Source organism: Indicator indicator, chromosome 29 (assembly GCF_027791375.1).
Source record: "Indicator indicator isolate 239-I01 chromosome 29, UM_Iind_1.1, whole genome shotgun sequence".
Lineage (NCBI taxonomy): Eukaryota > Metazoa > Chordata > Aves > Piciformes > Indicatoridae > Indicator > Indicator indicator.
In genome coordinates this window covers 7,892,407-7,917,954 of record NC_072038.1, presented here as the reverse complement: position 1 = coordinate 7,917,954, position 25,548 = coordinate 7,892,407, and the positions used below count along the sequence as shown (strand labels likewise).

The 25,548-nt window shown below is 62.0% G+C and overlaps 1 protein-coding gene across 1 annotated transcript; it reads right to left on the bottom strand.

Moving 5' to 3' along the window:
* Positions 1-1,765: 1,765 nt before the first annotated feature.
* Positions 1,766-25,174, bottom strand: BAHCC1 (BAH domain and coiled-coil containing 1). Its single transcript, XM_054394044.1, has 26 exons — positions 24,997-25,174; positions 17,028-17,207; positions 15,798-15,920; positions 13,694-15,403; positions 13,513-13,618; positions 13,186-13,394; positions 12,907-13,065; positions 12,324-12,517; positions 11,650-12,007; positions 10,797-11,558; positions 9,400-9,584; positions 9,138-9,274; positions 8,831-8,932; positions 7,691-7,793; positions 7,384-7,585; positions 6,948-7,112; positions 6,513-6,838; positions 6,085-6,192; positions 5,738-6,003; positions 5,565-5,640; positions 5,377-5,485; positions 5,143-5,265; positions 4,880-5,053; positions 2,970-4,120; positions 2,091-2,327; positions 1,766-2,002 (listed from the first exon to the last, which is right to left on the bottom strand). Exons 1-26 carry the CDS (start codon positions 25,172-25,174, stop codon positions 1,796-1,798), a joined length of 7,650 nt encoding a protein of 2,549 aa, XP_054250019.1. The 3' UTR covers positions 1,766-1,795.
* Between the last annotated feature and the right edge of the window lie 374 nt (positions 25,175-25,548).

Here is a 25,548-nt window from a genome sequence, read left to right as displayed (position 1 = left end):
TCCCAGCCTCCTTTCCTCCTCCCTGCCCCTGCTGGCACCCTCCTCTTGCCTGCATCCTCCCCCCACCTCCCACAGGCTCCTGCATCCACCCTCCCCATCCTTGCATTGCTTCTGTAACCCCTTCCTCCTGCCTACCTTCATCACATCCCCCCATCCCTGCTTGGCTCCACCATCCCTGCCTTCCTGCATCCCCTGTGCCACCAGGGCTGGGTGCCACCAGGACAACGTGCCCAAGGTTTCACTCTCACCGCATTGCCCTTTGGCCTTGGCACCCTGCCCATCTCCTGCATGCACCCAGCTGGGGAAACCTCACTGGGTGCCTGGGAGGTTGCTCATAACTGGGAGGTGCAGAGTCCATTCAAAGATGACTGTAACTGGGAGGTGCAAAGTGCAACTAGGGGTTCCTGTAATGGGGGGAGGTGCCCGTAACTGGGGGTGCAAAGTGTGAATGCTTGTGACAAGGGGGTGCCCATAACTGTGAGTGCAACATGCAACAAAGGGTGCTTGTTAACAGGAGGGTGCCCAGAACTGGAGGTGCAAGGTGCAATTAGGAGTGCCTGTAACAAGGGGGGGAAGGAGGTGTGCCTGCAACTAGGGGTGCAAAGTGCAACTGGGGGTGCCCATAACTGGAGGTGCAGGATACAGCTGAGGGTGCCTGTAACAGGGAGGGTGCCTGTAATAGGGGGCTGCTTATAACTAGGTGTGCTTGGTCCACCCCAGGAGGGAAACTGAGGCAGAGCAGACCTGGCACCAGCAAACGGTTCATATATTTATTCATAAGCCAAGTTATCAATAAAAAAGTTCCATACTAAAAGGCCTTTACATAGAGTTTGCTGTTCATAAAACCTTTGTGTTTTTAATCCTTTTTTTTTTTATTGTTCAGGTTTGTTGTTGGTTGTTTTTTTTTTTTTTCTTTTCTTTTTTTTTTTTTTTGGTGTGTATTTTGTTTCATGTTGGTTTTTTTTTGTTTGTTTGTTTAGTGTTTACACTGGAAAAAGCCCACCCCCACCCCGGGGCGCCGCACGCGGCCTGTACACATTTACAGCGCGGGGCAGCGGCGGGCAAGCGGCGGGCAAGCGGCGGGACGGGCCAGCGTCCACCGGCACCGCGGCCGCCCCGCTATTGCACTGGGACCCCCCTCCCACCCCCACCCCAACCCCTCCCCTTGCCAGCTCCCCTGCCGCGTCCCCCCCCTCCTAGAGATAGATATATACAGAGCTCCCCAGCTGTCCTTGTCCCAGCCAGGCTGGGGGACACAGTGCACTGAAACGGAAACGCGACCCTCCCGCCCCTCCTCCCTTACCTCCCTCCCCATACCCACCCATATTATTATTATTAATGTTTTTTACATTAATTTTTTAATGGTTTTTTTTGTTGTTGTTGGTTTTTTTCTGTTTTGTTTTTGTTCGGGTTTTATCTCTTTTTTTTCCTTTTTTTTTTCTTTTTTTTTTTTTGTTGGTTTCTCTGTTTTCCATAAAACTTCCCAGAAGAAATACAATATTTACAGGCAAAATAAATAGATCAACACACCTGATTTCTGCTTTACCTGCTGGCAAACAGTCAGAGGTACTAGGGAAAGTATGGCTTGTAGGGGAGCCCCCTCCCCCCCTGCCCCTGCGCCCCCTGTGATGATGATGATGATGTTGATGTTGCCCCCCCACCCCATTTACCCCATCCCTGGCCATCCCAGGGCTTTGCATAATAGCCAGGAAGGAGTCCCACGGTGGAGTAGGGGGGTGCTGACCATCCCCAGTGTCTCCCTCCCCGTGTCCAGGGTGGGTGGGTAATGGGGGGGTCAGCAGAGGATGGGCACCCCGTCGGCAGTCACCAGCCGGCCTGTGGTGGGGTCATAGGTGCCTGCCAGGTAGTAGAGGTCCTGCCGGTCCTGGTACTTCTTGTTGCGGGTCATCTGCTCGTAGTGCTCCCGTCCCACCACCTGGCACTTGTGGGAAATGGTCTGCACGTCGTTCTCATCCTCATGGCATGACTGGTACAGGGCATTCTGCAGGGGAGGACGCACAACACAGCATCACCAGCTATCCCCTCCACCACGCCACCCCCTCCCCCAGCTTCCTATGCCCACCCCTCACCTTGCCATCGCTCTGCCGCTTGCCCAGCTTGGTCTCTTCGGGGTGGTAGAACCACTTGACCTTGACCACCATGTTGCTGCCCCAGGATTCCCACATGCTCTCTATGCGCCCAATGTAGGGCAGGTTGGGCCGCCCGGCAGAGAGGAAGACGGCGCAGTCCCCGATGCGCAGTGTCTCCTTGCCCCGCACAATGGCCTTGTAGAACAGCTTCCGTGCCTTGCCCTTCATGCCTCGACGCTGGAGGGGGACACAGTAGTGGGGTCAGGGACGGTGCATGGACTCTCAACCCCACCCAACCCCAGCCTGCCTGCCCAACCAGACCCTCCCTCCCAGTACCTAGGGTAAGCTGGGTCAGGATGGTCCCACAGCACCTACCCCAACCTGTGTGCCCTTCAGGCACCCTGCCCTGCGCACCCAAGTGCCAGAGCTGATGTGAGCAGCATCCTGCACTGGGCACCCAGGCACCACACCCACTGAAGCCATGCTGTGCACCTATCCACCGCTGACCTGAGCACTCCATGCACATAAGCACTCTTCCCCACAACCCCTGGCACACTATCATGCATCCATGTGCCCTGCACCCATGCACCCTACCCTGGGCACAGAAGCACCCTGCATGTATATTGCCACACATACCCAGGCCCATGCCCATGCACACAGGCACCCTGCCCCCACGCATGCTACCATGCACCGTGTGCCTATGCCCCTGCCCCAAGCATCCATGCTCACTGCCACGCTCCCATGTTCCCTGTTATGCACCCACACAACTGCCCCATCTCCCCATGCACCCTGCCATGCACCCTTGCCCCAGGTGCCATGCCCCTTCCTTCCCCTTGTCCATGCTGAGTGGCAGGTGCCCATGGTGGGCACTGACTGTACCTGCGTGGGATTCCCTGACCACCTCCAGAGCTGGCGCGCGGGCAGGAAGGCGGAGATCTTTGGCCGGTTTTCCACCGAGGGCAGGCGCTGCCTCCGGGAGAACTCTTTGGCTTTGGAGAAGCTGAGGGCTTCCTTGCGCTTGAGCTTGGCCTTGGGGCCGGCAGCGGTGGCCTTGGTGAGGAAGCATCGCTGCGGTGTGCCGCTCTTGGAGCGCAGAGCCTCCGGCTGTGCCAGCAGTGCTGGCACCGGGTGGGAGAGGCAGGTCTGGAGCAGCAACGTTGAATCCTCGTCCTCAGAGCTGTAGGAGGAATCCTCATTGTCGGAGGAGCAGAGGCTGGAGGTGGAGATGGAGCCAGAGCTGGAGGAGGTGGAAGAGCCCGAGGAAGAAGAGGACACGGAGAGGCGGGTCATAAAGCGTGAGGACACGTCGGCACCCAGCCCTCCTGCCTCCTCGTCCTCATCCATGTCCGAGTAGGAGCTGTGGCAGTCACTGTCGCAGTTCAGGGTGAACTCGGCTTGGCCTGAGTATTTCCGCAGCGCCAGCCCCACGGGCAGCTGGTGCACGGGTGCCCGCCCCTTCCTATCCTTGCCCGCCAGCGCTGCATGGGCATAACCATGGCTGGCCAGCGGTCGCTCCAGCTTGGCCCCAAAGTCCTTCTCAGCCAGAAGCAGGGCCTTGCAGTTCTTGTTTTTGGGGGACGTCACCCCTTCATGGTCCAGCTTGACCAGGTATTCGCTGCCTGTCTTCCTCCGGCCACTCTTGCCCATTTCTGCCTCCAGCCGCTCGGCCTTTTTGGAGCGCAGGAGCTTCTGGGCAGCGGGGAGCACCAGCCCGGCCCCGGCTCCAAAGGAGGCGTAGGAGCTGGCAATGCGGCTGAAGGAGTCGGCACCAAACCCATTGCCAAAGACAGGGGCAGTGAGGTGGTGGTGGTGGTGGTGGTGCACAGGGAAGATGGTCTCCTTGGTCCGCAGCTTTTTGGTGCTGCCGTTGACCTGGAAGAGGTTCTGCAGCATGGCTGTGCCTTTGCTCGATGCCTTCCGCTTCGTCTGTGCCACCGCTGACCAGCTGAGCAGCTGCCCGCCCCGCCGGCCCATGAAGGGGTCGCTCAGCAGCGGCGCTTTGCCACTCGACAGCATCTCCACAGATTTGCCTGCCAGAAAGCACAGAATTGGTTTGGCTGGAAAAGACCTTTAAGTTCCAGGCATCACCTCAGCTCTGCCAGGTCACTGCTAAACCACATCCCTCGGCACCACATCTGCACAGCTTTTCAATTCCCTCCAGGGACAAGGGCTCCACCACTGCCCTGGGCAGCCTATGCCAGGGCTTGACAATGCTTTTGGGGAAGAAACTGTTCCTCATGTCCAACCTAAACCTCCCTGGCACAGCGTTGGGCCATTTCCTCTTGAACTGTCTATCCATCCTCACCTCATTACAACCTCCTTTCAGGTCCCTCCTGAGTATCCTTTTCTGTAAGCTAAACAACTGCAGTTTCCTCATCTCCCTTCTCCATTGGTGAGATGGGGTCATAAGGAATCAGCAGCCATGAGGGAGGACAGTCAGAGGCAAGGTTGTTCTGGGACTGTTCCCATCCCTGCATGTCCTTCAATGCAGCCTGATCTCCCTTCCTCATTGCTGCCATGCTCTGTGCTACTTCCTTCCCCATCCTTGCTCCCTTCCCTGCACCCTGCCACACTCCAACCTCTGCACGCCATCTTACTCTGCAGCCCCTACCTTGCCTGCGTCTCTGCCTCCTCTACTCCCCGACGCCTGCAGCTCAGCCCCCTTCCCCACATCCCAGCATCCATCCCCACACCCCAGCACCCTGCGATCCCTCACGTCCCTGCTGCTGCCACCACCTTCCTCAGGCATCCCACAGAAGGTGGTCCATAGGTGGCACCCCTCCCCATACCACTTTTCTCCTTGCTGGCTGCCTTCTTGCCCGAGCTCTTGGGGGGCTCGGGGCCATCATGACGGTCGGGGCAGAGGCTGGGAGGCAGCTCACTGGCAGGGGGTCCCTCACCACATGACCGCTTCGTCCTCCGGCATGAGCTGGAGACCAGCAGCGCAGGGGATGGCTCAGTGCCTGTGGGCAGAGTGTGGGGTCAAGGCAGGCCCTGCTACCCTCTCTGCCCACCCCCTCCAGCCCACAGCACCCTGCCCTGGCCCCCTCACACTGGATTTTGAAGTCGGGGGGCAGCAGGCGGATGTTGGAGACAGCGATGTGCCCCGTGTCGCCATCATCAAACTCCACCATCACCGCGTCAGGGTCATCCTCCTCCTCATCGCTGGAGGAGCCTGCAAGCATAAGGAGAGTTGTTGCAATGTGATATAGGGGTCCACAACGCCTCCCAGCCCCAACCATCCACCCTCCAGGTCTCCTGCAGTCACCCCACAGGCCCTTCTCACCTCGCACCACATTCCCTGGGTAGAGGCACCGGGATTTCTGACTCCAGTAGGCACAAACACGAGTGCCTGGTGGGAGGCTCCGCCGAGACTGAGGCCGGATGTCAAGGACCTGTGAGGAAGTGACACGTTGGGCTCCAAGGGGCACCACTGCCCAGCTGGCACCCTCCCTGGCCTCCCACCCTGCTCACCGCCTCCTGCAGCAGCTGCTCCTGTGAGTAGATGCGCTGCCGGTTCCCCCGCTCGCCCTCGATGATGATGCTGTAGCTGGAGAAGGGATATAGAGGCGGGGCTCAGCACCCACCCAGTCACCTCAACATCCTCACTGAGGGCAGGGACCCCCACCCTGACCCCCTCAACTCACATGTCAGGGGGCTGGATGGTGCGGACACTGCCAGCATAGAGCAGACTGTCCTCTTTGGGGATCAGGATGTGGAGCCCATCCCGCAGATCTTCCTTCTGGATGGCACAGGCATGGGGCAGAGGGGAGCAGTGACCCCCCCGCAGCCCTCCTGACAGGCAGCCCCCTTCTTCCTCCTCCTCCTCGGAGAAGCTGCTGTTGTCATCAAAGTCAAAGTCGTCCTCCACAGTGAAACTCTCCAGCAGCTTGCTGACAGCCCGGCCCTTGCACTGTGGGACAGGAAGCTCAGGGTGGGTGGGGGGCACAGGAAATGTCCATGCCAGGGTGGGAGCCTGGCTCATGTCTCTCACCTGCTTGGTGGCCACTTTGCTTTTGACCTTGGCCAGCTTCTTTCCCTTGCTCAGGATGGTCTTGGCACTCCGGGGAGAGAGGGCCAGTGACAGTGCTCCACTTTTCCGCTGTGAGAGAGGGGCCAGAGCAGGCTGATGGTACTGCAGAGTGCAGACCCCAGTCCTCTGGGGCCCACTGCCAGCCCAGTCCTTATACCCCATCAGCCCATCAGTGCCCCTGAACCCCAGCACCCTCAGTTTGTCAATTATTGTCCCCCAGCTCCACCAGCACCCACATCCTGCACAAAACCTGCACCCATCCCTCTGCACCCCAAGGACCCACTGGAGAGCCTCTCAGCCACACCAATGCTCCTAGCCCCTGCACCCATCCATTCTTCTTGCCCTGCCCAGTCCATGGGTGCCCCCTACCCTTTGCCCTGCACGCTCACCCTCAGGGCTGACTGCAGCACCTTGCTCTTGCGTGTTGCCTTCTTCAGCCTCTCGCTGGCCAGACGAGCCCCCTCGTCCCTTGCTGCAAAGTGCCGCGGCTCGGGCCCAGCAAAGAGGCTGCTGGCAGGGGCCAGGGCACTGGGACCAGTGGTGGTTGATGGCCGGGGGCTGGCCTTGGCCTTGGCCTTCAACTTCTTCTTGCCACCCTCCTCGCAGCCGCCTGCCTTCCGCCGCACTGGCGCCTTCTCCAGCTTGCCAGCCCCCGGCTTCACTGGCCGCTGTTTGATCTTCACCTCACCCTCGGGGCTGCCCAGACGGCAAGGTCCTGCTGTAGCAGAGATGAGGCTCAGGGCATTCCCTGTGTGCCCACCCAGCCCTGGTGTGTGCACTGGGTGGGGTCCCTGTCTCCCGTGTTCCCCCAGTGTCCCTGTTACCTAGCAGCCCCTGCCTTTCTTTCTTCTTCTTTGCCTTTTCATTGGCCTCCATCTTCACCACAGAGGACGGGGAGGGTCCCAGCACGGCCACAGGCACTGAGGGCGGCAGGGACAAGCCTGGCTCATCGTCACCATCCTCGCTGTCAGTGTCCCCATCATGCTCATCTGCAAGAGGAGGCAGTGATGACGGACTCTGTGCACCCAGGAGTGGCTGCTGCACCCCTCTCCATGCCTAGAGATGCTGCTTCCCCATGCAGGACAGGATGAGTCAGGGTCCTTTGTGACCCTTTGCCACACACCACCACCCAGCACTTGCAGCTGGATGCATCACTCTGCTCTGGCTCTGCAGCACCTGCTCTGTACCCCATTCCTGTGCGAGACCCCACACCTCTGTCCCTGTGCTGGATCCCAGATCCCATCCCCAAGCCAGCCTTGCCTTTGAACCCTGCTGACTGCCGGGGATCAGGTTCTTGTGGCTGGTACTTGGTAGCCTTGGAGCTCTTGGGTCGGGACAGTTTCTTCTGGATGCGGCCACCAGGGTTGGGGTCTTTCCGGCGGAAGGGGCTGATGCCAGCGGGCAGCCCTTTGCTCTTCACCTTGTGAGCCACCTTGCAGGCCAGCTTGCCCGGCGAGCTGCTCTTCTTGCATCGCACCTTCTCCTGGGGGGACAAGGTGGCTCAGAAGGCGCTCAGCAGCCCGCAAGCCCTAGTGTGGTGCTGGCCAGTGGTGGAGCTGGGACTCACCGGGGAGCTGAACGTCGCCTCAGCCAGTTTGCTCCTCTTCTTCTTGGGCTCAGGGTCCCCTCGCAGCTCAGCACACAGCAGGGACAGGCTGGTCTTCACCGCCCTGGTGAGGAGTGCAGCGTGGGCATAGTGCCTGCAAGACCCCACAGAAGGATCCTGCTCCCATACAGATGGATCCTGCACCCCCTAAAGGAGTCCTGCACCCCTGACTGGACCCTACGTCCTTAGCTTGATTCTGCGTCTTTTACTGGATCCTACATCCTTAGCCAGATGTCAAATCCGTGTCTGGTGGATTCTACATCCCTCAGACAGATCCTGCACCCCTATCTGGATCCCACAGCCCTGTCTGGATCCTGCAGCCCTGCCTGGATCCTGCATCTTTAGCTGCATCCCTTGGATGGATCCTGCTCCCCCAGGCCATCACCACCAGCCACCATATCTCCCCTCCGCATCCCACGCCACCCCCACACCCCCCTGCAATAACCTTCACTTTCTCACTAATGTTTTGTGACATAAAACCTAGAGATTAATTTTTTTTCCCCTTTCCCTTCCGTCTTAATTGAAGGAACCATTTAGCGCAGATTTAACTGTTATTACTGACGGGGAGGGGGGAGGAAGGGAGGGAGAGGACTGGGGGCCGGGCACGCACACACGCTCTGAGCGTGTTTGGACTCGCTCTGAGGATTTATGCAAATGGCCCTGTCGGGAGAGGCAATTTGTAGCCGAGAAGGACAATTATACAGGGCCCGGGAGTGGGGAAACGGCTGCGCCGGGCGGCTAATGGGTAATAATAAAGCGCCGGCAGCACCGAACGCCGCTGCAGCGTGACCGATGGCTTTATACGGCGCAGATAAAGAGGCTTTTATGCAACGCTGCTCCCGCAGCCGGCATGGGAGGAGTGGGGGTGGGGGTACACATGGTGCTGCCACCCAGCCGAGCCCCCTCCCAGGCACAAGCAGGAGCACATTGGAGCAAGCAGCCAGACCTACCCCCACCCCCGGGAAAAACGTGGCTGCAGTGTATAAGGAAGGGGTCTTCCAAGCACGGCCACCTCTGTAGCAGCATGAGTGGACCCCCCCCGCAGCAGGGTTGGTGGCCCATCCCCAGGGACAAGGAGGACACGCGGCGCCGGTCACTCACTTGACCTTGCGGCTCTCGGCCCTGCCCAGAGTGCTGGAGTGCTTGCGCTTCCTTGGCCGGCCCGGGCCGCGCCGTGCCGGGCTCCGGGAGCTCTCGTCACGCCTGCAGCCGTGGCAAGACCGGGGGCACCCTGAGCTGCGCAGCCACCGCAGGCGGTGCCCCTCCACTGAGCCGGGCTGAGGATGGGCCCAAACTCATTGCATTGGTGGCCACCACTGCTGTCCCTCCCCAGCCTCCTCATAGGCCACTGCCCCCCTGCCCTGCCCTCCCAGCCCTGGGACCCCTGCAGGATGGGATCAGGACATACTCATGGTCATGCCGCCTCTGCAGCTTCACCAGCTCCCGCTGCTTCTCCTTGTAGCGGCGCTGGAGCTCCGCCAGCCGCATCCGCACCTCCACCTCCTGCGTGTTGAGCTGCTCAATAGCCGCCTTCAAGGGGCAAACCTGGAGGGCCGAGAGGGGGTGTGGGCGGGCAGCTGGCCAGGACCAGCAGCCTCAGTCTCCAGGGCTGAGACCGAGCACAACTCATCCCTCCTCCCGCTCGCGCTAACTCGCAAGGAAACACTCACGGCCTTGGTTTTGGGCGTCCAGGTGTACTTGCGGCGGGGGATGCGGGTGCGGGGTGGTGGGGAGGTGGGCAGGGGGCTGAGCGCAGGGGGGCTGCCCTCCCGGCTGGCCGCCTCCACCAGTGACCAGGCGGCTGCCACCGTGGCCAGGTTCTGTAGGTTGAAGGCCAGCAGGTCCTCGTCCTCCCCTGCTGGGACAGGAGGTCAGCAGGGACAGTGGGGACATGCCCTGGACCCCCATGCTGACCTATGCATGCTCTTGTGTGACCAGCACACCATAGTGGCACCAGAGCCATGTGGGGTCAGAAAGGGGGTCTGTGGGTCAGGGGTTGCGACAGGGCACAAGGCCATGCCATGGGTGCTGTGGATGAGTGAGGTGTTCTGTGGGCTGCTACGAGGGATAGTGAGTGACAAGGAGATGATGCACAGGGATGGTGTCACCAGGCAGCTGTGGGGTCGAGGGGCTGGTGGAGCCAGGATTGGGCACACAACAAGAAGGAACTCATCGACAAGCACAGCCAAGCTTGGGAGGGATGCAGTGATGTGCCCCATATGGCTGCCCCATGGGCATATGGGGCCCCACTGCTACCCCCTGCCCCCCAGTGTCACAGCCCCACACCACAAGGCCATGGGCAGTGCTGAGCACGCAAGGCCCCACCACAACACACCCGCCACAATGCTGGGGACACGCCAGGACGGCCAGCACGGCCATGCCGGCCTTCCCTGCCGGGGCCCCTGGGATTCCCTGGGGAAGCCGAGCCGGGAGGGAATCCCGGCGCCTGCCTGGAGCCAGTGCTGGAGCTGAGCCCTGGGCTGTGAGCAGGGCCTGGCTGCCTGGTACTGCATCGCACCACAGCACCAGCACTGCCAGCATATGGACAGCCCTCTGTGGCAAAATGCTATGCAGTCCTGCTCTGAACATGCACTCCCCAGCCCCCTGATCCAGAAATGCACCTGCAACCTCTGAGACTGACACAGAAATGCCCCCCAGAGCCTCTCACTTCAAAAATGCACCCATAGCTCTCTGCTCTAAAAAACCACCCCCAGCCCCCTGCTCTGCAGCAGAATATGTGTACTGCCCAGCCCTGGTTATGCAAAGCAGCCCTGCTCTCATGTTCAATGCACCACCCTTCTCTTCTCTGTCTCACATACAGAACCTGCTGCAGCACCCTGGGTAGGAGACACCACAGCTCCTAATTGCGGGCAGGGGGGCACCAAGGGGCAGGGGACACCAGGAGGCCAGAATGCCATGGGGCAGCGAGAAATGGGAGTACAGGGTCTCACGGGGCAGTGCATACCGCGAAGCGCTGTAAAGTCAGGGTACTGTGAGCACTGGGATGCACCAGGAACCATGGGGTACCACAAGGCAGGGGTGTCAGGGGACACCAGGGACCACTCACCTCCCAGGGCCAGGTCACAGCGGCGCCGGCGCAGCTCCAGGTCAGCCAACTCGCTGAGCAGGGCAATGCCAGGGATCCCTGAGGCATGGGGGGCAGGCGAGGGAGGGGCTGGAGGGGGCTCCTCGGGTGAGCCCAGTGCTGGCAGCTCCCCCAGGCCAATGCCAGCAGCAATGAGAGCCTCCAGCCCGCCCAAGCAGCCCTGTCGCCCATTGGAGCCTTCGCCATCCTCATCGCAGCTGCCCTCTGGCTCTAAGCCATCGCTTTCGCCTTCCTCCTCCTCCTCCTCCTCCTCCTCCTCCTCCTCCTCCTCCTCCTCCTCCTCCTCTTCTTCCTCTTCTTCTTCCTCTTCCTCAGCAGTGGGGGGCAGTGGGGAGGCCCCCACCATGGGCACCAGGTGCTGCTGCTCTGGCAAGCTCTGCTCCGGCGCTCCCTGAGCCGTGTCTGGGCACACCCCAAAGGGCTTCTCGGTAGCTCCCTCAGCTGGTGCCGATCCCCGCTCTCCACAGAGGGGTCCCGGGGTGAGGAGGAGGTGGTGGTGATGAAGCAGCACTCCGGGACCCTCAGCCACTGCCCCACTGGCTGGCAGCTCCCGTGAGGGGCCTGACTCCTGCAGAACCTCACCGGTGGGGCTGAAGGTGCGGGATTGCTCCGGCTCAGCTGGTGGCGAGCCAGTGTGCATAGTGTCGGGGTCAGCTGGCTCGGCCGAGTGCGCCTCAGAAAAGCCCATGGCAGTGGCAGGGTAGCTGTAACCGGGGGGCAGGTCTGTGGGGAAACAGCTGACCCTCAGCAGGGACTCCTCGGTACACACCATCACCACAGGCGCCCTCCCTTTCCTTCCCACCCCTGCTCCTACCTGGTTCCAGGGATTTGGGGTAGTCGCGGGGCGGTTGCCCCTCTCCACGCTTGTCCTCAGCATCGCTGCCCTTGCTCTGGACAGGCAGGGGGCTGTTAGCTGGGGAACGGGGGGTGACAGCAGAGCTGGTGGTGGGGCAGACAGGTAAAGTGCAGGGGGCTGCAGGGAGGGTCACAGGGCACTTGGCTGGGTGCCGCAGGGCCGGAGAGTGGCAGCAAGGGGACAGCTTGGGGGGCCCGGGGGCTGCTGAGGACAGGCCCTTGGTTGGAGGGTTTAAGGCAACTGCTTTGTGAGAGGGTTTGAGAGGCTTCTCAGGACCCCCATCCTCCAGCTCCAGAGGCTGCTCCTCCGGCTTCCGCTGCAGGAGACAAAGAAGTCAGCACGTGCCACTCTCACAGCCTGGTCCCTGCCCAGTATCTTACAATCCTGTCCCATGTCCCAGCCCTGCATACCACAGCCCCCCCCCAGCACCACACAGCCCAGCCCCATGATGCAAGCTGTGCCTAGCTGCCCATCCCCAATGACTCCATCCCTCAGCCCTACATCTCACCCCCAGCCCTACAGTCCCACACCCTACAGCCCAACCTCAATCCCACCCTGCATCCCCAGTCTAGCCCCACATCCCACCCCACCCCCAGCCCCCCAGTCTCTCTGTGCCCCCAGCCCCATGGCACCTGGATGTGCGCCTGGCGCTGGATCTCGAGGGCCTGTGCTGCTCGCTGCTGCTGCTGCAGGGCGTAGAGCTCCTGCTGCCGCAGGAACTGCGAGCGTGAGTACACAGGCAGCTGCCCCGTGTGCTGCAGATGGGTGCTGGGTCCCCGGCCTGGGTACATCGGGGGCCACAGCGATGCCTGGTCCATCACGTCGGCTGCCGATGGCAAGTGGTCAGACAAGGACCTACCTCAGGCTCACCCTGCAAACCCCCGCAGTACTGGCCCCCCACCCTGCACCCCTGGTAACACTGACAGGAGTACCACCTCCCACACTTGCATCTCCAGCACCACCTGCGGGGACCCATCTCCCATCCCTGCATCATCACGAGCACTAAAAGGAGCCCCTACCTCCCACCCCTGCACCCCCAGAATCACCCAGAGGGTCCACATTTTTTCCCCTGCATCTCTGGCAATACCCACAGGGATCCCCTTACCCTCCCCTGCACATCCCATCCCCTGGCAGCACCAACAGGGATCCAGTTTCCTCTCCCCCCACAACCAAACCCCGAGCAGTAGCCCCAGAACCCTCCCATCCCAGCCTCACCCAGCGTGTGGGGGGTGCCGTGGGCTGGGGGCTCAGTGGGCAGGATGACGAGCTGAGCTGGGGGGTCCTGGGAGAGGGGGAAGACAGGCTGCATGGTGCTGGGCATGGAGGTGGGGAAGGCAGGCGGCAGGTTCTGGTGCAGCGCAGGGTGGCCGATGCCTGCAGGGTGGAGGGGGGTAGTCTGTCAGTGCTGGGGTTCAGTGAGTAGCACCCCACTCCTGGGGGAGGGTCAGCACTCAGGCCTGCTCCCACAGCCCCCCATCTGCCAGCAACACTGACCATAGGAGTGTCCCCCCATCCAGATGGAGGGGCTGCGGGTGCGGGGCAGCCAGTGCGTGTGTGCTGGGTGGGCATGGGTGGCAGGGTCCCCTCCGAGCTGCCCTGTGGGCAGCGATGAGCCCCCAGCTATCATCAGGTGGGGGGTCAGCTCCCCAGGGCATCCCCCGGATGGGTGCATTCGGGCAAACTCCACTAGATCCTTGTTGTCCCTGCAGGAAGAGAAGAAACATGAGGTGTGGGGCAGAGTTCCAGCACCAGGCAACATGGACACTCCCTGGCACTGGTGCTGGGCCCCATGGGGACTCCCAGCTCCATCTCACTACTTACTGGAGAAGGAGCTCTCGCCCTGCCAGCCCCAGGCGCTCCTCGCAGAGCCGGCCCCGCTCCTCCTCTGCTTCCAGGTCGATGAGGTGCATGGGCCGTGCAGTGCCCGCTGTGCCAGGGACATGACGTTGGCATCAGCATGGCACCACCACACCACCACCAACCCCCCCAACCCAAGCCCTACCTTTGATGCTGGCAGCTGCCCGTCCCTGCCGCCCAGGGCCGCCGCTGCCGTAGGAGGTGTCAGGTCGTCCCAGCGTGTCCTTCTGCCGTGCCACAGCCACAGCGATGCCAACAGGTGGCTGCCGCACCTCACCTTCGCCAGTGGCCAGCCCATCATGCTCCCGGCTGCGGGCACAATCTGGTCGCTCCAGCTCCGGCTGCCCCTTCCCCGGGGGAAATTTGGCATCTTGGTGGGCGCAGCTGCCTTTGACGCCCCCCAGCCCAACAAAGGGGGGGCCCTTCTGCCCCCCTAGCAGCGCCTGGTTGCTGTATTTCAGCAGATTCTTCATGGCCGAAACCTCGTCCGGGGCAGTCGGTACCTCCTGACCCAGCACCGGGCCCTGAGTCATTAATGCAGCCGGCTGCAGACTCGTGCTGAAGGGGTCCAGGTAGGGTCCCTTCCTCTCCTCTGCCACACCAAGTGGGGGTCCCTGGCCCTGCACACCCCAAGGGGGCAGGTGGGGCCCACCATAGCCCAGGGCACTCAGCTCCAGCGGCTTGCGCTTGCCCTCAGGGCCAGCACCGGCTGCCTCTGTCTCGAGGTGCTGCTGGTGCCGAATTCGTGCCACCTTTTGGGTAGCTGGTCCGGAGGGAGGGTCTTTGGGGGGGCCCTTCTCTAAAGTGCAGCAGGAGGGACCAACCCGGACACTCAAAGGGTCAGGGCGGGCAGCACGGGAGCAGTCGGGTGGTGGTGGGACCTCGAAGTAGCCCTTCTCCAGAGCACCCTTGGGCGCTGTACCCCGGCTGGCAAAGGGCGGTCCATCGGCTGCTCCCCCACCTAGGTACTCCAGCCCCTTCAGCCGGGCACTGGGACCCCCCCAGTCCAGTCGCCGCTCAGCAGTACCCTCTGCCTTCAACGGGTGATGGAAGGGGCCACCATAAGTGACTGGGGGCTCCGTGCCCACCTCGCTGTGCCGTTCCTTGGCCTCAGGACGCTCAAGGCCACCAGCCTCAGCAGTCACCTGGAAGGAGCGGCTCTTGTCTGTGAGGTGCCCCACCGAGGGCACCAGTGTGGCACCGCTCAGCTTCAGCTCTCGGCCAGCTGGCTCCGGCAGTGGGCACAGCATCTCGGGGCCAGCGTGGAGCTGCAGGCAGGGGAAGGAGCCGGCAGTGGGGCCGAGTGTGGCTGGTCCAGTGGGCACCGCGTAGGAAACAGCGTGGTGCAGCATCTGACGTCGCTCCACGCACTCGCCATAAGGCTGGGGCATCTCGGGGGCACCTGGCTCCCGCTCGCCCCGACATGGCTCCTTGGCACTGCAGCGGCCGGTGCGGGGCATGGCACTGCCAGCACAGCTGGGCAGCACAGCACGGCTGGCATCGCCCTTGGCACCCAGCAGGCAGGAGGTGAAGTGCTTGGGACGGCCGTCACCGGCCCCTCGGGTGGGGAGCCCCTCTTTGCAGTGCCCCTCTGGTGGCACTGACAGCACCACCTTGTGTTGCTCCTTTGGGTCCTCCTCAGGTGGCCGCTCCTTGGGGTCCCCCTTGCCCACCTTCTCTTTGCCCACCAAGAAGCGGTCGTAGTCCTTGGGGGTCTTGGGCAAGGATCCAGCCTCTCGTTCCCGGCTGCAGGAGCCAGTGGGGGGCCCAGGAGCAGCACGGGTGATGCCAGGAAAGCTGTGGCTGGTGGGAAGCAGGGCAGGTTGGGCAGGCAGGTTGCGCAGGTAGAAGTTATCTGGAAAGGAGAGTGATGGGTGAGCCCCTAGTGGTCCTCTCACTGAACAACGGTGAGGGTCTGGGCACCCAGGGCTGCAGCCGTGCCAGTGCTGGCTGCCCACTAACGAGGGGAGGAGCGTGGGGGCCGGCAGTGCCTAATTAACTCCATTTCCCACCCAAACAATGTTCCCTATTAAGCGCCTGCCACAATATTGTGAAAAGCGAGAGCAGTGGCTGGGCTGGGTGCCCACCACCCTGTGCCCGCTGGCCCCACTTTTCCTCAGGGACCTGACACCAGGCATGGGCACAGGAGACAGGCACTGAGCCCCCTGCCCATGCCAGGCTAGGGACATATGCCGCTGCGGGGAAACCCAGTCAGCCCAGTGGCACTGCAGTGCCATGTTGGGACCTGCCTTTCTGGCTCTCGTAGAAGCGGTGCTGGCCATAGAGGACGTTGCTGTTGCTGTGATGATCCAGGTGGCTCATGGGCAGGAAGGTGGAGGCCAGGCTTCCAGAGAAGCGAGGGTACGCTGGGGCTGGGAACACAGCGGTCAGGAGGGGTCAGGGTGTGCTCACAGGCACACAACTCCCCATGGCACCTCTGTGCCGTGGCACAGCATGCACACCACACACCAACCCAGCCACACACCACGCTGGCCATCAATGGCAGAGCCTGTCACCCACTCCAGGACATGACCCTGCTGCCCTCCCAGAGCTGCTGCTGGGCTAGGACCCCACAACGTCATGGCAGCAGTGGCTGTAGAGACCTGACAAACTCAAAGCAGCAGTGGCTGTATGCTGGAGGCTCAGCACAGCCCTCACAGGCCGGCTCAGTGGCATGCTCAGGCTGCCTGTCCATCAGCGGTGGGCTGCTGGAGCTGTGTGCACTGCCTGGCCCCCCTACCCCCCCCCCGCCCCCACCCCGGCACGCCGTGCAGGCCCCAGCACGCCAGGAGCCAACTGGCAGCCGGTCAAACTACCAGCTGGGCTGGCTGCCAGGGCCCCGAGCCAATACCACCTCCCTGCTCCTTAACTCTGTCGGCCCTTGCTCTGGCCGCTGTGCTGAGGATGGGGACACGCTGGTGTTCTAGGAGGTGCCGGGGGCAGGCCCCTGCTCCCCACCGTGTGGGGTGTCTGTTTGACTGGCCCCAGAGGTCACCATGCAGCAGCTGGCCCTAGCATGGGGGTCCCTGCTGTGGGAGGGGAACCAGTACCCCCCAGTTCATCACCAGTGACACAAACTGGCCTGGGCTCAGCCCAGCTCCTGGCACACAGGGCAGGGGTCTACAACCTGGCACGAGCATCTCTGCCTTGTGTTCCGATTGCAGGATGGCAAGTCTGGTCCCCATGGATGGCAAGTCTGGTCCCCATGGATGCCCAAGGGGATCTGTGGGCTTGTGGCTCTCCCCAGTGCCACCCTGAAGCTTGCTGCATGCCAATTGCGTGCCCTTGCCAGCCAGCTGCCATGACCACCCCACGTGCCAGTGTCTGGGAGGTTTAAATACTGCCCACACGGGCACTCTCTGGATGTCACCTGCCAGCACCAGGCAGAAACCCATCCGCATCCTGCCCACCCCGCAGGGCCACCCTGTCTGTGCACCCCCAGGGTGCTGCCACCCATCCCTTCCCTGACGCCCACTCACCTTCATGGGAGTGCGAGAACCAGATCTGGGAGGTGCTGGAGTGGGGCCCACGGAACGCTGGCTCTGGGGGAGAGGCAGTGGGGCCGGTGGGGTGGCTGGGTGCTCCAGAACCCAGGCTGCCACTCAGGAAGCCCCCCATGAAGGAGGAGGTGGGAGCATTGCCCATCAGGCTGCTGCTGGCTGCAAGGAAAGAGGAGAGTTAGGGGGGCTGCCTATGTCCCTGCTCGCATGCCCACCCCATCACCATCCTCACCCATGCACACTCGTGTGCTCATGCCAGCTGCAGGGCTGTGCACAGGGCATGATGTGTTTGCACATGTCCTGGGCACACATCCCCTGTGCACATGCACACCTCTCCTGTGCACACACCCCTCGTGCACACAAAGCTCCTGTGCACGCCCACCCCTCATGCATGCACATCCCTTGTGCACAAGTTCCTCTAGTGTACATGCACTTGGTGAGCAGGCCCACTCCTCCTGTGACACCACCACCCCCCCATGCACACCCACCCCTCATGTCTCCACAGTCCCATGGGGCTCACACACACATCAGGATGTGTGAGCCATGGCCAAGTCGTGAGGTGCAGTGGTGCCATGCAATGACCCCATGTCCACGCCTGGGCACACACATGTGCTGCTGCATGGGAGGCTTTGCGCATCCATGTGGCTTCCCATGATGCTGCTACCTCCCCACCTACGGCTTGGAGCTGCTGTGGGACATCCCAGGCTACTCGCTGGGATGAGCCCAGGCTGTGCCATTCCAGGGTCATCCTGCTGCCAGTATAGGCAGATGCTGCCCACAGCAGCCAGAGCCCCCCAAGATGGTGGCAGAAAGGCTGGGGACATGGGGCCAGCCAGTGATTCCAGTGCTGGCTGGGTGTTGGGACAGGGGCAGGGTCACACATGTGTGTGCCCACGCATGTGTGCACATGTGTGCAAGGAGGGGCAGACCTGTGAAGAATCATAGGGCAAGGGGGGCAGCCCTCGCCCTGACCCTAGCAGCCTCCCCCGCAGCTGGGGGGGCCCCCACACCCCATCCTGGACCCCACCCTGGCTGAACTGTGAGGTCATGGTGGAAACATCAGAGCTGATGGCCAGTGGCCCGGTAGGAGCCAGGGAGGGGATAGAGCTTGCAGTCCTTGCTGCGTGGACTCGCTCCCCATGTCCCTCTGTGTGCCGCCACAGGCTGGCGTGGCTGCAAGCCATGTGCCCGTTGCTCGGCATGGCCCGGCTCGGCTCGGTGTGGTGTGAAGGAGCCCAGGCTGGCCAGCTGCCCGGCCAGGGCAGGAAGCAATGCTTTGCTCTCTAAGCCGGCCCACGCTCCCCGGCTAATCCCTCCGGGATGCCTCTGGGATGAGTGTCGGGATGTGGTTTCAGGCAGCTTGCTCCTTCCTGTGCTGGCCGGTCGGGGACTGAGCCCGGGTGAAGAGGCCGCATGGGCCAGGGGCACGGCTACGCCCTGCCATGATCCTGGGAACCGGATGCTGCCCACCCTGTGCCGGCACACACTGGGACCCAGCAGCCTGTTACGCTGTGCCAATGCACCCTGGAGGAACCTGAGCCTGATGCCGCCCACAGGCAACCACCCTGGCACAATCCAGCCCCGGTCGTGCCGGGGGACCCCACGGCAGGGCGTGGAGCCGGCAGTGTGCCGGGCGGCTATGCCGGGCAGGAAGCCGAGGTTTCCAGAACGAGCCTTTTCTGGAAGCTGTGAAACAGGCTGTAAAAAAATAAAATAACCCCCCCTCAGTGGCGGCGGGGCTGTGCTGGCGCAGAGCATCCCAGGGGGCTGGCAGGGCCATGGTCTGGCTCCCCACACCTCCCACCCGCTGACTCATGCCCACTGGCACGGTTGGGTCCCCTGGCGCACACTGGCCCCATGGCTGGCCTGGCCGTTCCCACCCGCCTCACACGCACCCACGCACATCCTCCTGGACCCTCACATACTTGTCCCCTGTCCTGTGCTGTCCCTGCTCAGCATGGTGTGATATGCCACGAAATGGCTCAGCATGGCACGGCCTGGCACAGCGCAGCCTCTGCCCACTCTGGCCACAGTGCCAGCGAGAACAGCAAAGGGCCCCTGAGACCGTGCACAACTTATCTCACCCATAAGCAGGCAGTGCCAGAGCTGCCAACACAGGGCAGACGAGCAGCAGGATCCCACACCAGAAGCATCACCCTGGGAACCCCCTGGCTGAGCTCCCCATGACCAGTACTGTGAGTCAGCCCCACCAGTATCACTCCCATCTCTGGCTCTGGCACAGCTGGCAAGAAAATCCCACATGCCAGGTGCAAGTGGGGTGGGAAGGATGGTCACAGCCATGGCCGCTAGCCCTGGGCTCTGAAGGCTTCTGGGCAGCTTCACACCCCACGTTCATGCTGGGAACTCTGGCAGCTCTGGCACAGCCACACAAGCACTGTGCTGGCCCCAGCCACCCTACAACCATGTGGCACAGCCCTGGTCACACCACACTCTGAGTTGCACCCTGTGATGTGGCCAGGCAGAAAAACTGAGGCAGGGGAGGGGCTGGTGGCACCCTAGACCCCCAAACGGGGCTGGGGAGAGGCAGCAAGCAGAGGAGAGGGTTAAAAGAGAAATGAAGCCACTGCCAAACCTCAGTGGAGGAGGGGGGCAGCTTCGCCTTGGTCCCAAATTCAGAGCATCACACATGTGACGAGCATGCCAGGTCTCAGCACAACCACACTAACAGAGCCGGGGGAGATGAGGGCTGGGGAGGGGAGAACACGGGTGTGACTTGTTGGGGGGAGCAAAGGGTGCTCCCCTCCAAGCTATTCTTTGCCCCAACACCAAGTGCAGCACAGACGGGAACGTGTTGGGAAGATGGAAAGTTTCCCTGACCAGCAAGCAGGGTCAGGGTCGGGGGGGGTGCTCCAGCCCTGCTGTGGGGTTATTCCAGCACAGCTGCTCGAAGCCCCACAAGTTTCTGGGCTGGGGAGCAGCAGTAGGGTCCCCAAAGTGACACTAGTAGGAATGGGAACAGGTCTTCAGCTCCTTCTCTCCAGGATGCCCCAGCTGCTTGCCATGGCTTCAGGAAATGGGGGGGTTGCACCCTGCTATTTAGGGGCTTCATTTCAAGGAAGGGGTCAAGCAGGGGCTGGAGCCCCTCGGCCACACCCAGGCAAGGTGATGATGGCATCTGCGGTGGCACGGAGGACGTGCATGGGGCGTGGAGTTGAGTTACTCCCTTGGCTATTTCGGGGCTGGAACATTCCAAGCGAGGCCAGGGCTGCACGCGGAGACACCAGGAGCTGGCAGGGACCCTCCTGCCCCATGTCCCCACAGCTGGGCACCCTACGGAGGTGCCTCCCAATGATCCCTGAACCCAGCACAGGATGCAGCCCCCAGGGCCCTCCCCACCAAGCGCTTTGCAACCCACGCAGCCCCCTTTAAATATCTGACAAACATGAAATAAGTGTAATACAATTTCCTCGGCGTTATAATTTAAGATTAATCCATATTGTTATGGCACTAAATAAATGCTGTAATATCGGAACGCGGTTCAAACGAGCTTGACAGAGCGCCAGAAGTACAATTAAAACGTTATCCGATGGGTAATCACGCGGCAGTTGCTCCGTGCTAAGTGCCACTCGCAAGCTGTCGGCCTGCCACGGAGGGAAGGGGAAGGTTGGAGCTGCGAGAGGGCTGCTGCACGCTCCTGCCTGCCTGCATGCTTGCTGGGGGTTGTGCACTGCTCTGGGGCCGCGTGTGCACCGCTCGGAGCACACTGCTCGCACGACTTGACACCCACACGCTCCCGCGGCCGGGGCAGGCTGCTGGGTGCATGCTGCCTGCACACCCAACACACGACTTGCACACTTGAGGCACGATTTGCACACCTAATGCACGCAGCTTGCAAAGCCCAGGGGCCATTTTGGGAGCAGTCAGAGAGATGAGCTGAGCTGGGGCCATAGGGAATCTGGAGAAGGCCAAGGGGGTCCCAGAATGTCACCCCCATACAACCCCACAGGGATTTGATGTCCCTAAGCATTGTGGATCCTCCAGGGATCTCTTCAAAAGCTGGGGCCTATGGTGACACTCTAGCACATGTAACCCTGAGGGAGCAATCCCAAGGGGCTGCAAGCACTCATCCCATCCCTCCTGGAACTGGGGTAAACCAGCACCCAGCAGGGTCAGATCCTACCCCAGGGTGGTGCTTGCAGAAGCAAGGATGAAGGCAGGGCAGCTGGCAGGGCAGGCATGGCAGCACAGAGGGAGGGATGCAGACAGGCGGGATGCAGGCAGGGCCGCAGGCAGGGATGCAGGCAGGGCCACGCTGCGCCCATCTGTTTCATTTTAAGGGAGCGGATAGAGAAGAACTCCAAGAATGAGATTATTGGGTGAGTGTTTATTTACTGCAGGGGTGGCGGGCGGGCATAGCCTGTGTGAATCTCTGCAGAGTCACCGAATCGCCAAATCCTGCTATTTTTGTTTCCTGCTGTAATTCCCCACTGGGTTACCCTGTACTGCTGCCATCAGCGCCGAGAGAGGAACCACAGTGGCAGCAGGGGCAGGAGGAAAGCACACTCCAGGTTGGGCGTTCCTGAAGGGTGCCTGGCACACAAAACCTGGTGGTGGCACCGCCGACAGCAGTGTCCCCAACCCTGCCAGAATGGGCACCTGCCCAGGAACGCAGGGACAGGAGACAAAGGCAAGGTGCTCACAGTCTGGGGTGCTGAGACACCCCCACCCCACCCCCAGTTTGAGGTGATCACCAGCAGTAGCCAGAGCTCACAGCAGTTGCTGGGACGGTGCCATAGAGCTCCTCAGGCTGCCCATTCCTCTAGGCCCCAGCACACAGCGGCATCTCCGCACGGATCGTTAGCAAACAGATGAACCCACTCCGCGGTGATTCCACAGGATCTAGGGGTCTCCGCATCCCGCTGGACACGTGCGTGTGTCGGCTACCCCAGCACAAGCGTGGCTAACGAGGAGCAGACAAGTTAATCTCAAAATCTGTTTTAACTTTGACACCTACTTTTTAAAATGCAGCACATGCGGCGGCGCGGCCAGGATGACACGCAGTGCCAAGGAGGGGAGCAGGGAGCCCCCCTTGCCACAGCTATGCCGGAGCCATGCCGTGGCCTCCCAACCCCTTGTCACACCCCATGTCTTCAGTCATTAATGAGGAAGCTGCAATGTGGAGTGGCTGCAACGCTGGCATCCAGCCCTGCGTCGCCACCCCGGCTGGGGGCCACCATCCCCACCTGCCCCCTGCCATCACCACCCCAGCCATGCTGGGGGACCGTGCGGCACCCGGCCTGCAACTTAATCCAGGGAGGGGAACAGCTGTGGGAGCCTGGCTGGCCACCAGCACCACGCTGCTAGATCACCACCCGTCCACCTCTGCCAGCATGCACACCTGCAACAGGACACACACCCAAGTCACCACAGCTGGGCTGCACACCTGTGGTGGGATGCGCACCCACACCGCCACAACTAGTTTGGGCACTTGCACCAGGATGCAAACCAGCACCGGTTTGCAAAGCACCACCACTGGGGTCCGGTTGCACACCAGCACCAGCATGGCCACAGCAAAATCCGGTGCTTGTGCAAGGCTCCCCCAGCACTATTCTACGTTGCGATGCACCGAAGACTCTGCTGCAGTGACAAACAGCCCGCCACGATCCTAACTATATATTAGTCCATAAAAACGTCAGAAGGGCAAAAATTGAGGCCCTTGTGTAAAGCACAGGCATGGCTGAGCTGCCGCCAAAGTTTTCCAACCCTCTGTGCTGTGGCTAGGGTCTAGGACCCCCAGCCCCACTCGGCATGGGGCTCAGCGCAGGCAGGACGGGTTGGTGAGACTATAGCCCCCAGACCACGTCAGGAAACGGAGGCTGCAGTACGGCCTGGGCTGGGCTCCCAGCAGCTCCGAGGGTCCCTGAACCCCCAGCACCAGGCAGGGCAGCAGCTCCCTGTGCTCCGACCCCCAGCGCTGTCTCGTGCCATCATTTGCATGGTCCTGGTGCCAAAACCAGACGCAAACTGGAGCATTTGTTTGCAATAACTGCGCAGCCCTGAATTATGGCTTTAATAAAATCAAGCTAAACAGCTTTTATCTCCCCTTCCCAGGGCGGCCTCCGGCCCCCAGCAAAGGCTCCTGGGAGGTGTAGTCCAGCCCAAGGCCGGGAGCCATTTGGGGGAGCGTGGCCGGAGCCCCCTCCAAGCCAACAACGGTGCCCCGCGGCTGCCGCGTGCCGCGTCGTGCTCGCCACCGCCACGGCCGCCCGGCAAACCGCGGGCTGGCTTTATTTGCTGGGTGGGGTAATTATCAATCATCGGCGTTAATTACCGCTCCGCACGCTGCCACAGCTCCTGGCCCCATGGCACGGCCGTGCCGTGGGGAAAATGGGGCGCCAGGCCCGGGGACACCTCTCCTGCGGGTCCTGCCACCGTGCTGGGCGCTACATTATCATTTTTATTCACTCGAGCAACGTTCCCGGACGCGCCTCCGAGTGCGGCTTGCCGGGATCGGCTCCGGCTGTGCCGGCCCTGCCAGAGCAGGGAATATTTTTAGCTCTTTCTGTTGTTGGGTTTGGCTGCCTTTTTTTTTTAAATTCCCTTTTTTTTTTTTTTTTTAAGGCGAGTTTTTGCCGGAGTATTTTTAGCCTGATCCATGTTATTTTAACAACCTCCGTTGCATTTGGGCTCCCATGTGTCGCCCAGGCCCCAGCGGGCGTAAGGGTCCAGCCGCCGCCGCTGCAGGGACACCACCACGCCGAGAATCCAGCAGGAAGCCAACAGCCCCCCAAGTGCCAGCGTTCCCTGGGGGGAATCCCCTCCCAGCCACCACGAGTCAAAACAGAGGTCGAGTCCCTAGCCCAGTCCCCCACCCTAGGGTTGGACACTGAATCCTAGTATAGACACACGCACTCCCCCCTCCTCCCCAAATCCTGGAGGAGGCCAACAGTCATACCGGGGGGGCCCGGTCGCAGCACGAGAGCCGCCGCCACAAAACGAAACCGCTCCGGCCACGGGCTCGATCCATAGCCACCTCCCAGGCACCCCCCAGTGTCCCACCGCTTTCCAGCTCCTTCGAGGAGCCATGGGCCCCCGCCACCCCCCCGCGCCGGCCCGGCCGTGCCCCCCGCCCTAATCCACGCACTAATTGTAATCCCATTAAAGCAGATATAATTTTATTAGTATTCACAGCTCATCAAGGCGGCGACAATAACCGGCGCGGCCGCTGTGCAGCGGCGAGAAAACCGCCTGTGCCGGCGGGAAGTGGGGGGCCCCGGCCAGCATCGTAGAGTCGGCACCGGATCTGGCCCTAATCCTGCTTCAGCTCCATCCTGGAGCTCAGCGGCAGACAATCCAGCTCACCGTTGCGTGCCCTAACACCCCCTGAAGTCCCCACAATCACTTTGTGGCTGTGCATCCCACTTCGGGCACCCCGCACCCCACTTCACCCTTGCCCAGCCACAGCCGAGTGCCCTTTGCCAGACAAAGCTGAGCGGGTGAGCACACCGTGGATGCCGGCGGAACGGTCGGATCCTGTGAAACCCACCACGGTGCCGGTGCAGCTGGCTGTGCCGCTTTGTCCGTCTGCAGCACGACACCAGGTGCTGAGGCGACCGCACGCGCTGCAAACCCCTTCGCACCCTAACACTTCGGCGCTTTATATAGAGCCGGGGGTTTGCTGACCTTTCCCCGCCGTCGCCGCACCACGGCACCGCCGCCGTTGCGCCGGCTTCACGCATAACGGCCTCCTTGTTCACCCAGAAAGCGCTTCCTTGTTCAGGCACCGGTATCTCGCTGGGCCAGCATGGGGGTCACGCTCCCAGAGAGTAAGGAAATGCCCCCACCGTGTGCACGAACCCTCCCCGCCGCTAAACCCACTGGGCGTAGTGACAGCGGGAGCAGCACAAAGAAGCCAAGCCCCCGCGGCTGTGCTGGACCCCACGTCCCACCCGGTCCCCTGTGCCGCGGCCGCCCCGGCGCCTCTGACCTGTGTGCGTGGCCATGGAGATAGGCGCGGGGAAGTACTTGGTGGGCTGGAAGTGTCCAGGGGGCTGCACGGCACCGTGTGCCGAACCCGCCACACGCCCCGTGCCGTGACGGTGGCCCAGGCTGCCTCTCTCTGACAGCAGCCGCGGCGGTGGAGGTGCGAAGTCACGGCCGTCCATGCCGGGGGCACCCACCCACCCGCTCTCTGCCCAGGGCGGGCACGGCGGGACACCGACGGGGCTCCTCGGGGCGGCCGGCGATCCTCAGCGCCGCGGCGGGCCGGGTTCGGTGGCGGCGAGCCGCGCTCCGTGCCGAGACTCCCGGCTCATCCTCCGCTCCTGGCGCAAGGGAGAGAAAGAAGGACGTGAGAGCGTGGCCAGGACGGGAGGTTACAGTACCCTGTGTCCCCAGGGACCCCCTGCATGCCCCCCCGCGCCATCAGTGTGCAAATCTCCAGTTTCTCCAGTATACAACCCCCTTTTCTCCAGTATTCCCAGTACACAGCTCCTTTTTTTCTCTCCGGTATCCCCCGTGCCTGGCCCCCCATTTCCCC

Bases quoted from the DNA above. Each gene is read 5' to 3' on its own strand.
- BAHCC1 (XM_054394044.1), bottom strand. From the start codon at position 25,174: ATGGACGGCCGTGACTTCGCACCTCCACCGCCGCGGCTGCTGTCAGAG. The intron at 15,404-15,797 runs GCAGGTCCCAAC...TCTCCTTTCCAG, and splicing joins CTTCTACGAGAGCCAGAAAG to ATAACTTCTACCTGCGCAAC. The intron at 7,794-8,830 runs GTGAGTGACCGG...ACTCCTCACCAG, and splicing joins GCCGAGAGCCGCAAGGTCAA to GGCGGTGAAGACCAGCCTGT.